This window comes from Limanda limanda, chromosome 5 (genome assembly GCF_963576545.1).
Source record: "Limanda limanda chromosome 5, fLimLim1.1, whole genome shotgun sequence".
NCBI lineage: Eukaryota > Metazoa > Chordata > Actinopteri > Pleuronectiformes > Pleuronectidae > Limanda > Limanda limanda.
This window is the reverse complement of record NC_083640.1, coordinates 12,811,185-12,824,012: the sequence shown is the minus strand read 5'-3', so window position 1 is coordinate 12,824,012 and position 12,828 is coordinate 12,811,185. Positions and strand designations below refer to the sequence as shown.

The 12,828-nt window shown below is 40.0% G+C and overlaps 1 protein-coding gene across 1 annotated transcript in view; it reads right to left on the bottom strand.

Annotated features, from left to right (window-relative positions):
* Positions 1 to 681: 681 nt before the first annotated feature.
* LOC133001705 (EGF-like repeat and discoidin I-like domain-containing protein 3) overlaps positions 682 to 12,828 on the bottom strand; it is a 107,437-nt gene continuing 95,290 nt past the window's right edge. Inside the window, exons 9-10 of the mRNA XM_061071357.1 lie at positions 11,826 to 11,981; positions 682 to 1,180 (exon numbers count right to left, since the gene is read on the bottom strand). Coding sequence (XP_060927340.1) covers positions 1,031 to 1,180; positions 11,826 to 11,981 — 306 coding nt within the window. The 3' untranslated portion in view covers positions 682 to 1,030. The remainder of the gene's footprint in view (positions 1,181 to 11,825; positions 11,982 to 12,828) is intronic.

The window sequence follows — 12,828 nt, the reverse complement described above, 5'->3', positions numbered from 1 at the left end:
ACGTTAAAAAACATATTAGGATGCTTCCGACAGCTGTGACCACTAAATCTAAATAAATACAAAAAAAGGAACGAGCTCAAACAGTGATTTCAAATATAGAAAAAAGCTTAGTGATAAAGAGATACACTTAAAAAAAGAAAAAGGGTTCTTCTTATGAGAGCATTAAGATGTTCAACTACAGACAGTCTATAAGCCTTAGTGTCATCGCTGGAGTACCGAGGTTCACTGCAGAGCTCGTTTATTGTCTTGCATGTCAGCCATCTTCAGTAAGCTTTTGCAGTGTGTGTTAATGTTTCAGAACTATTTAGAAATGCAGATAAAAATAGGTCCCTAAATCAAAGCTCTCAGGGCTAGAGGTTTTAAATGATTTGTCATAGTATACATTTATAATTCCAAACCATGCAATTTCTTCTTTCTCTTTTACATATAATACAGGAGCATTAATAGTGTGTTGATTGATGTAGTAATGCCGGTGTCCACTAGGGTAAAAGCAAGAGGCTTGAGGAAGTAATCCAAGTAAAAATATATTTGAGGGTGTGACAACGTGTTGTATTGTTACGCTTAGTAGTGGGAGAATGACGTCGGTTAATCGTGTACAATGAATCACGGCAGACAGAATTCACATCTTTGTTAAAAAGTGACACTGTACAATAGCTTCCATGGCAACAGGGTAAAACCACAGTGAGGCCCCCTTCTCCTGGCTCCACCCCCGCCCTTCCCCCCAACCCGGCCATATATATTACAGAAGTTCATTCCCAACAGGATGGTAAATCTTCAGAAAGCAAAAGACAAGGATCACGTTTCAAAGTGGAGGAACAAAAAGACAAAAAAGTGGATCAGGGGCAGGTTTTAAATCATTGTACAAAAGAACAAACAGCAACCCACCACAACCAAACACGTATTCTTGAAAAATCCATTGGAAATTGATTTCTTTTTACAGGTTGCACAGTTTATTTTTAAAATACTGGGCGAGATACCCCAGTATGTTGAGGGGCAGGGAACGATGGCAAGAAGGATGGAGGACAGGACCTCACTCCTCCACTGTGCATCCGAGGACTTCCACACGCAGAGTGATTCTGCCGTACCATGACCAGGGGAGGATCCGGATGAGCCGAGCGTAGAGGGGCGGCTCTATCACGTTCTTTCTGTGCGTGTCGTTGTCAAAGTTCCCCTGGAACACCTGTAAAAACACCAGCAAGGAGGGGTTTCATTCCGTTCTTTTTTCCACACGACAAAAACAGAGCATTGATGGTTTTTTTGTCTGGATTTGATCGACAAAAACAAACCTCAATTAGAAAAATGTAATTTAACACTGCGGTAAGCTTCTGGGGATTTTAAGACTCTAAAAAGGTTAACCCAATTCTTCAGGAGTCAGCAAGTTGTGAACACATATCTTTGAGAGGAAAAAAAACAGACCAAAAGGCAGGTGCAGAGCATTCATGAGGCTTTTATTAGCTGATTTCTCCAGACTCTTGTTACCTTGAAGGCCTCCCGCCTGAGCAGGTAATGAAGTGCAGCTAATCAGAGCTTCGATTCAAACCCAGTCTGTACAATCTGAAGGGCACAATCCCTGAACTCAGGCTTATTCTTCTCGCTACTGTTCATTTATGCACCACACATGTGAGCACCCCCCCACCCGCAGGAAATGTCTGCATTGTTAGAGCGGCACAGCTGTGAGTTCCACCTCCACAATTAGGGACAGAAATGCAGCGCTGATTTCTCTTATCTCCCCGAGCGACATTATTAACACGCACCCTATGCCTGTAGGTCCTATTTTTGTTCACTTCTGTCGTGCTCACATTTTTCACACAATCGTCAATAAGAAATGCTAGAAAAGAAAAAGCCAGTTTCCTCCAGTTTTAGCGACAAATTCTCATGAAATATTGTATTACAGACAAAAGGCGTATTTATGCTTAACATTAACTATGCAGACAAAAGTGGACGGGGCCTTCTGTCCATAGTCAGTGTTCAATTTGTCTGTCTTTGTGCACATCTTTCAAAAAACGTAAAGAAACGAAATGGAGCAGTACCACCAGAAATCGAGGGGGGCAGTCCAGCCAATAGTTTCAGCGAGACGACCAGAGAACACGAGAAAAAAATTCAACAATTGTGGAACTTTTTGACGAGAAACTACATGAGTCAGTGACGTACAGTGTCACCTCCTCCACCGTTGCTATTCTCACGGTTTTCAAAAACTCTTGACTCTAGACTGCCCTCTAGGGGATATATTGCACATGGAATTGTGTGGGCGGTGACGGTTACACTAACACAGACTCATGTCTTGTTGTACGTACATTGTTGCAGCAAACATGAGCCTCAGCCTGTGTTCTACATTATTACCCACTGGCATATCCTTCTATGAAAAGCACTGAGAATGTTATTACATTTATTTCATTCAACACATTAAAGATGCCAGGAGAGGTTTCAATGTATGAACCAATTTTATGTGAATCCAGTGGCCTTAAAGAGTCTTTAACTGGGCGCTGAAACACTGGTTCAAGGATTAACAAAGATAATTGTTATGCTGGGACACATGCTTTGTTGTTGATTATTAGAAGCTTTGGTGTGAGCTTAATAGACAGTAAAATGAAGTATATTAGGAAGAAATGTATCTACTGGGACTGCTTCATTAAGGATATGATCATTTAATTTAAACGGACATGATTATGTCTGTGTAATTGGGATGAAATGGGATTCACTGTTGTGTGGAATGTAAAATCAGCAGGCTTAATCCAAGCAGGTGCTGGAGACGGGGGGTCGACCTTTTTTTAGAGCACAGCTCTGACAATAGTTTCATTTTAAATTATCACAAGGGTTGGTTCTGGATTTAAACAGTCAAGGCATGATCTCAAAGGTTTTACTTTAAGACGTGTAACAACAAAAAGGCTGTAAACCAAAAATGACATTGAGGGTTTTTGAAGAAAGAAATTTTAGACTTTTGGTTGTTGGACATCAATTAATAGACTTTAAAGGACATTTTACATCCTAAAACAGAAGGATGATTATAATGAAGTTTTAAGTAAAAAAGAGTTTGGCGATGAACAGTAATATATATACTTATATGAAATTCAGAGGGAAAATGTATCAAACAAAATGTGTCAATGCTTCATTAGCAAATAGAGAGCAAACTCTAGAGCTACAACAGGAATCCTTTCATTTCGTCCACGAGAGGCTGGTGCCGCTCAGCAGGACTTGTTATGATGTGCAGTGTAGTTTGTTCTTTACAGATGACAATCAAGAAAACATCAATGTGCCTTTTGTCTACTCATGAAAAAGAAGCTTAGAGTTGTTTTTTACTCCACTTTAAGATAAAATAACTTCAGACTAAATGGTTACAAAGCTGATCGATTAATGAAACAAAAAACATTTTTATAAACTTGCCCACTCTTGTTTTTGGAGACTTCTCTCAAACGGCTACATAAACAGGATTTTAAGCAGTAATATAGATCAGTTGAAAAAACCTTTATAAATTGTAGTTTTTTTATGTGAAGTAAGCCTGCATTATATCATTTTAAAATTAAATTTGATTGAGTTAGGTACATGATGGTGAGAAAACTAAGCTTAACTATTCCACGAACAATTTAACTTTTCAGTTAACTGTAGAGAATATGAAACAATCATGCAATTATTTCCTCCTTTTCTTTTGTTCCGTGATTGCAACCACAGAGAATTGGAGTAATTTTCAGGCTGTTTTGTAATTATTCACCTGTTCTTATAATAGCTTATCTGGGGGATATATTAAATGTTAAATGTAAATACCAGAAATGTTATAATCGCTCATTTCATTTCCTTTTGAGCCCAATGCTGCTTTCTTGATTCTATATTTTTAAATAAAATCTACCGAACTGAAACATATAAATGTATACATCTATATAAGGAGAGAGTATTGTTGAGATTATATAAAAGCCGTAGCATGAAAAAAACTGTAAACAGTAAGGATAGGTTGTGAGACATTTCCTATGGCAGCTGGACTCATTAGATGTAATTGTCCCAGATCAAGATGCAGTAATGTGACAAGATATGAAACCTCTGCTTCCTCTTCCCGGCACTTGTGTATGTTTTCATTAATATGACTACTTTCATGTGATTTTCCGCGTGTTTTTAGTCCTTTTGTGAGCTACTTACTGAAGACTAACATTGAAATCATGTGACAACTGACTACTTTCATTACTTCTGATGTCTACCACAGACTTAAGCAGCTTTACATTCTATATTCTGTTTCATCACTTTCTTCCTGCAACCTCTTCTGTCCTGTTTCTCCTTTTTCTCTCATTCTAAATTGCAACATTGAGTTTAGACTGTAGTCAAACAAGGATTACACTGGCAGGCCATCTCTCCTTCTACATGTCCTCGCAAGTTGCCCCATAAAAGTACTTAGTGGTCGTAAAATATCTATCAATCCATTAATTTTCTACCACTAATGCAGGTATGAATCAAAGTGGCAGCAGGTCAATCAAAGTAATACAGATGTCCCTCTAACCAGGCAGAGAATCATGGCCTCAGACTCTGAAAGGTTAACCCTTATCACCGCTGCCAACATCCCCACCGCATACAAAAGGTCACGGTCTGATAAAGCCAACAGAATCGCATCATCTGCAAAGAGCAGAGATAGTTTGACCAACATTTGGTAACATGATCAACCTTGGTAGAGGCCAGTACCCACCTCGGATGTCTTTGATTATTTTCCGTGAATACCACAAAATGACACTAACCCCTCAAGTACCCTAAAAACAGTACCAATGCTACCTACGATTTCCGGTACATTGGCAATTTGTTTAACCACAATGTTTGTCTGCAAGTCCACAGGCACTGTCCCTAACCTCCATGTGACTTTGAAGAAGTGTTCTAACCAAGACAGCCCAGATAATTGCAGAGCCTTTCCCGGTGGATCTCATCCGCTCCTGGTGCCTTGCCATTGAGCAGCTTTGCCACACTCTCCTACGACCTAAAATGTTCCATAAAACGTTAGTTTCACTGACTGATGATATCCCTTATCTGAGTCAGCTGTTCTCCTGCCCAGCTGAAAACAGCCCGGGCTCAGCCGTGCTTCCTCTTCCTATGCCAGAACTTTGGGCTGGACCAACACTCCCTCTCAATTTCCTCTCCATTCCATGTTCCAAGTTTTGAAACCCAGCACAAAGCATACAATTCTAAAACTTACTTAACCATTTTGTGTTGACCTCATTTGTCCTTCTACCATATGCTGGAGTAGGACAATAAACATTTGACATTGGAAATATAGATATGACAACCAGGGTGCATGACAGCCAAATGTAAAGAGCTGGACAGGAAGGCCATCAAAAACAGTGGCTGATAGAAATATGACAAGAATCTCTCCTCAATTGTCTGAGGATGTGCACAGTGTCAGAGGCAAAGTCTCCAAAAAAAACTGTCTGGAGCAGAATATGTCAAGTTTCTCCCTAAAAAGGACAAAATTGTGGAAAGTGAAAAAGAAAAAGCTTTAGCAACATGATGAGATTATCCACGACAACAAATCATCTGCAAATGACTGTCAGGGAATTAACATCATTTAATAATATAATGGATGCTAACCACTGCCTCGCACTTACCAGTTAACGTTGAAAGCATTTTAATTTAGAGTAAAATAAATGATAACAACACATACTTTTATTTTCAAGTAATCAAGAGCATTGCCTTACTGAATCATGTTTGCAAATTTCAACAAAATCCATTCGATTCAATATTTTGCAGGAATTTTTTTCTTATTCTCATTTTGAGGCTCTCCCTTTTGTCATTGCCTGCAAATCCTCTTGGTGTATTTTGGCTTTATTTTTACACCTTACAACACCTCTCACCACATGGTTCAAACGCATCCACATTTACACCCCTGATGGTACTGACTCATCCACCTCACAGTCCAAATATAAATACTTTGCTGGCATTGCTGACATGTGTGTTACATCTTTTTCATGTCCCACAGGCTGGGTTATGACACCTTCCAGTCATCTCATTAAAAAATCACAGTCAAAGTTAACAACATCGACCGAAACAGCTTCTGAGCTGAACTTGTAGTATATTTTTGGCATGGTTACAAAAATGTGGTAAACCAGGCATTTTCCAGAATATTTTCATGTTAACTTATTAGTTCTGCTGTTGCTTTAGTCGTCTAATCCATGGCAGAGCCTGTCGTCCTCTGTAAATAGTGTGTAAATACTGTCTTCACACTTAGGGGTTTAATTAGACGAATTAAGTACTTAATATTATTTGTCCCAATTAATATCAGTAATGAGATAACAAAACATAAAACACATAATAAATACTGCAGCTACTGCAGCTGAAGCCCAACCTGCTGTGTCTGACCAGTGGTTCGTCTATCTGACATCAGAGAATCAGAGGCAGAGTCACCAGCCACTGACATTTGGAGCTGACTGGTAGTATTTGTGCTAGTTGCAACTGAAATACTTCACCAGTGTGGCAGTTTTTCCTGTCAGATTAAGTTGAGTATTTTTGCCAAAGTCAAACAGCACAAGTCCAGCAGCAGCCTCGACACAGTAGACCCTTTGGTTCTTTATAAACAAGCTCATCCAAGGCCTCTTTACTTCTTATAGATTAAACTTTTTGTCACATATGTGAGAACTACTTGGGGGTAAGTCTTGCTGCATCGCCTACGAGCATAATCATATTATCCAATAGTTAAGACAAAAGCATCCAGGGCATTTCTCAGTGTGACTTCCCTCTGAACCACAAGCCACAACTCTGCTCCCACCTATTGATTTTCCAGGCCGGTGGAGCCACGGGTGTGCTGTACCATGGCAGGGCGCCTCTGGAGATACAACACTCTATACTTGCCCAGGCTCCATTATTTAAACCTGGTGTACGGGTCAGGGGAGCAGGTCTCTCAGATCTTTTCGCTCAGATCTTTTTGCCCTCTGCCCTGTTGTTGCCTGAGCCATGTGCAGTTATGTGAGTGCAACTCAACCACGTCTAGATTAAAAGGTCAAGAGCAGCGCGATAGCTTAGAAGAGGCTCAATTAAGCTCAAATGCACAGATGATCACCTTTTTGATAATAAGTTATGTAGTTGTGAGTTTTTCAAACCCTCATGAACACTTAATGTCCCGTACAATATTATCCAAGACTGCAGAAAAAGAACATATAAATATAAGCGGTTTATCTTAAGATGACTGTCATCTAACAGTCAGTTAACCTCTGACCTGGAGGGAATTGAAGGCTCTAATGGCTAATTAACCCTGTGTCACCTGTGTGCAACACTATTAAACATAAATCAATTACTTATGAAGTGTGTAAATATTGATACCCGGGAAGGGCCAGAGGTGCAGGAGGAGTCAACGTGGCGACCCCAGGTGTAGAAAGTGTGTGCATGTGGGAAAGCAGCCAACCCGATATAATTATGGAAATTATCCGAGTTTAATTATGTTCAAACAATGGGGTGTGTTGTTTCTTGTCAGTTGTTAGTGCGGAGCAGAGGTATTTGGGATTTCTGTGTAAAAAAAGAAAAAAGGCAAACAAGGTGGTGGGTGTAGAGGGATCCTGTGGCGTGTGTGTGTGTGAGTGTGTGTGTGTGTGTGTGTGTGTGTGTGTGTGTGTGTGTGTGTATCACCATGCCCCGCTTTGACAACATCTGTATTCTGACTGAGCCTCCTCTCTCAATCTAGATGTAACCGCCTGCAGCCTTTGCCACACAGGAGCTGGAGGGGGAGCTGAGGAGAATACTTACAAGCCTGTACCACTGTGCCCGAACCAGACACCAAGATCCAGACACACACACACACACACACACACACACACACACACACACACACACACACACACACACACACACACACAAATACACAGTATACCCCTGCCAAGTCAAGTATTGTGGTATGTCAGGAGGACCCTCGGGAATCCAACAGCCTAATGTGTCCTCTGACATTAATGGCTGCCTCAGCTGACTGAAGGGGGAAAACACCTTGAAGAATCCTACATCTGAACAGCCCCTTGGCTCCGCTAGGGACAAACTGATTGATATTTCAGACGCTTTGCTAAACATGCCTGCCTTCTAATATAAAGTTCACACACACTCTAAGATTGACTGGCCATCCTGCCTGTCCTCCTCTGAATTATACCCAGCCAAAGATAAAAACGATTACAGAGATGGCTTATGTCTGGTATAATTTTCAAATAATGTGTAGCTGGTTAAGGTGCTGTGATCCACTGATTTTTATATTCTTAAAATTTGATTTAAATATAAAACCTGAGACATAACAGGTTCCTGAGGTGTCACAGGCACCTCTCTCTCCTTCTGCCTCAGATGACGCTTGCCAGCCCCTTGGAAAGAAAGCAGAAAGGTTGCCCGAGTGAAAATCATGCTGAGCCTGCGATGGCCCGTATCCAAAGATAATCATGGGTGTTGAAATTATAAGCTCCTCAAGCAAGAAACTTGACTGCACAAATGGAAAAAAACATTTCCCGACCTTCGGCTGCTGCACTGGCTCTGCCACAAGGATAAGGGCATAAATTGATATCGGAGTATTACTTGGTTTAACAAGATGCTGTCATATTTCAGTGTTTAGATTTATCACACTGAGCCAAGCAAAAATAAAACTCTTATTTTAAAATGGCAGTTGAAGATGCCACATAACTTCCACAAATGGCTCAGAATCAGTTTTTATGAGAGAGGCAAACATCATAGCTTGTATGTGCACGGACTGCAGAGCATGGAATGCACCACCATTTTGAAACCAAACATGACGGAATATAAGCAACTTCAGAATTTAAGACGTTAGGGACTTATTAAAAATGATTCTCGTACAAATATTTGGAAGAAAAACGCATTCATAAATAAATATGTGGCAATATTCATAAAAGATTTAATCTGGAAAAAATGTTTCTTCATACAATAAATAAAATACTAAAAAAAGGTTGGTACTTGCACTCGCAGTCTCTTGTGAGCCTTAACTTTGAGATGTTACTGACACACCAAAAAAATTAGCAAGTTCTCAGATTAAATTATCTGTGCAAACCATTAGACTTGCTTACAAAATATTATGCTTTGAAATATTCAAGCAGTTGATTTTGGTTTAGAAAGCGAGAGGGAAGCGGTGCATGCCTCCCACTGGTCTGACAGGTGCTTTTAGTGAGGGCAGGTGAGAAAAGAAAACAAATAAGATGCAGGAATGTCAAGTGTTGAATAATGCAAACAGCTGTGGGAAACAACCCACTTAATTTTTATAAAACTTTCAAACAAATTCACAGTTATTTATTCATGAAAATGATTGCACAAAGTTTCTACATGATAATTGTGTTGTAAAGGATTTTGATCATAAACACTTCAAATAAGTATTTTATTTGAATGGTGCTATTACTTATTCAATTCTAATTGGTTAAGTCACATTTGCAGCATGGGAATACATACACGATAATGTGCTGTGCATATTACACCCTATATTTTAATTGCACTTAATTATGTGAGCACTGTTGCTAAGCAACAAAGACACAATCAACACCAAAAGGTCCTAATGTGATAAGTTACACACATTTCTGTGTTTATGAGTGGGAAAAATGACTAGCGATATTAGGTAGTGAGCTCATATGTTCAATAGAATATTAAAGTAATTTCTATGAGGTACAATGGTTTATAAAGAATGCCACTGGAGAAGTTTGACAAATCTTCATATGTTACTTATACTGATGTTGCAGTTACTGATGAAGCTAAAATCTTAATCTATGTCAATTTATTCCAATCTCAGTAAAAAATACAATCTGATAATAAGAGATTTAAAGCAGGTCTCCACTTTGTCTTTTTTCTTCAGCGCCAGTTAAATTGTTCCAAGTGAAGAGAGAGCGTAACCAGCTTTATGCGACCGCCAAAAAGAAAGGCACCCAGCGTCTTGTTTCTGAGCTTTACACCTTTGAACCTTTCATAAAGTGTTGTTGCCTTAATTCCTTTTCAGGCAACCAATGGGATGGACCAGAGATCGTCACCCTGGTAACACAGTAAACGTTGAGGCTTGTCCTGGCCGTGTCTGTCTATCCTCAGAAGTGTGATAAGTCAGACAGAAGCTGGAAAAGACTATTTGTGGCAGCAGATCTCCTGGACGCTGACTGTTGATGGTGAGTAGTTGTGCTTTTGTTTTGTTGTCATAGAAACAAAACCCATGAGCAACGCCTTTTTGATGAAGCGTAGGGGTGAAGCGCTCCCCAGCGCCCTGCTTGTGCTGTTCTGCCAAAGTAAAACTCGACACAAACACACGCCCTGAGATACGACTTTAGTTCCTTCTAATTTCTCTGGGTTTGTTGAGACACTGGAGAAGAAAATAAGCTTCATGCAATTTATGAGTGAACGTTTGTTAACTGCAAAATAACGTGCAATGTCTTTTTGCAGAAGCTACTGAAATGAAACAATTTGTAGAGAATGCTAATGACACACATTTTGAGGTCAACCATTCCGACTCAGACGGAGACTTTCTTCACTTGAATTAATACTGGCAGAGATGATACAGTTGTCTGTGAATGAAGTTAATGTCCTGAGAGAGCTCTATTAAATTAATAATACTGTTAGGTCCTGTATGTGCTTACTTGAGCAGCCACGGTAAGAAGTAAATCCCGCCATGAGGCAGTGATGATTCAATTGGTCAATGTCATGTCTGGCATTCTGTTGGTTGGCAAATTCTGGCAGGATATTTACATACACTGTAACTGTACTGATAAAAAGGAGAAGGTCTGTTACTAGGACTTCACACAACAGTGAATCTGACTGAAGACAAACAGTTTGGAGCAGATGCAAAAGTAAATTTGCACGTGTGCGGGGGGGTATTTAAGAGACAGGTCAGAATCCTGAGGGAAAGCATCACAATCTGAACATTAAGAAAATAAATGATGCTCTCAAAAGTGAAATATTACTGCCATTGATAAAAATAGGAAAGAAATTCCATAGATGAAAACCTAATCGACACTGCAGACTAAAATAGAACACGTAATATAGACTACATTCCACGATCTCAGTGTACATCTCATAATAACTTCAAACACTTCCATTGTGGTTTTGTTGGTGCTATATACACATACGTATGAGATGTACTAGATCTCAGGTTCTCGAGTGAGTAAACACATCCAAAATCAGTGAATGAGCAGAAGTTGGACTTTATCTTCCAATAATGCAGCAACAGAGAAAAGTAAACACCCCCACATCCCCCCCCCCCTCTTGCCTGCAGAATCTGAAAGACAAGCTATAACCTGGTGCCTGCAGCTGTCCCTGATATCAGCAGAGAGGCTGCTGCAGCCTTGCACTGTCGCTGCTGTCGTGGGCGATTGGAACGGACATGTGTACTTTGTTGAAAGGCCGTAAAACAAGATTTACGGCAAAGCACCAGCCAAGCCAGGTTGACAGCAAAGTCTTATCTGATCCTAGACCAGAGAGAGGCAACAGGACAGACCAGGCAACCTCAGTTTGAGCCACAGATAAGGAGATGCTGAGGGGAAGAGGAGAAGAGAAACAGACGGGTCCAAAAATGGACATTTTCAAACGAAAAACCTGTTTATTTTCTTCTCTACATTTACTGCTTTTTGCTTTTGTCTGCTTCAGGTTTCTTTCGTTCCTATGCATCGTTCTGTTGATGCTGTTCCCCTCCACTCACACTGGCTCTTACCTTCTTGTGTGATATATAATTCAAAACTTCAGTACTCACTGCACCCAAACGCATGCATTTATAATTCCACAGTATTTTTCAATATATATGCTTTGTGTACATGGCAATGTATGTTTTTATACCTAGTCTCGACACTAAGTATGTTGATGCATCTGTTTAGACCTCTTTGTCTTTGTGTGCGTCATCATGGTCTTGTGGTGTGAAGGCCACTTACCTTGTCCTTCCCTTGTTTCTCATCTTGATAGACACTCCACCGCTCTCCGTCATTACTGTACGCAACTTTGTACGAGCCAACAAACTGGACGTGGCCAAAGTCTTTAGCTCCCTGGGTGATGACTCCTGTGACCTTGGTTGGCACGAGCAAGTCCACCTGTGAGAGGCAGAGAGAAAAAGCAGGATGAGTCATTGGTCGAGATACTGAACACGTGAAAAGGTTTCCGGAAATGCTATTCTTTCCACATTCTCGTCAGCTTCCCCCCTTTTTTTCTCCTTTGGAGGTTATTAGAGGATTTACTGTATAAAAAACACCAGGCGCAAGAAGTCAGTTTCAATTATTCACAGAATATTGAACAACAAGGCTAAATCTACAACCTTGCCTCAGCACAAGTGAAATCACACACTGCAGCAGCTTCGGAGCCTCACATTGCACCACTTGGGTTAATTTTTAATATGCTCTCATTTGTTGCAGCAGGAAGGAGGCAACTCACAACACATATTGACATTTCAGGGTTTAATTGGGCTTCACTTTATTGAAAAGTGAGATTAAGCTGAACCCCAATATGCACCATGGTGATAATAATTATAGCAACGCCATATTTACCTATTTATATTAATTTATCTTTGTACATTTCATCCCCCTCGGAGATTACGAGTTAATATAAGAGTAATGTGAAGAAACAACAAAATCCCATGGAAATTGTTGGCTTTTCACCATTTTTGAACAAAGAGGTTTTCTTCATTACAAGTGTCCACAGATAAAGGTGAAGTACTTGAACAAAGCAACAGGGAAACCAAGAGTTTTCAATCATTTATTAAACAATAGTGTTAACAGATAACAGAAATATCTCTCTGTGGAGAAGTTAGTACAGACTTGGCTCAGTGGCTGTTATTCTCCCTTTAGCAGAAATAACTTCTTGGAGGCGTTTTGCAAAAATGCACACCAGTCTCTGACATTGGCTCTGTAACTTTTTTTGACTACTCTGCCGTACAAAATCCAT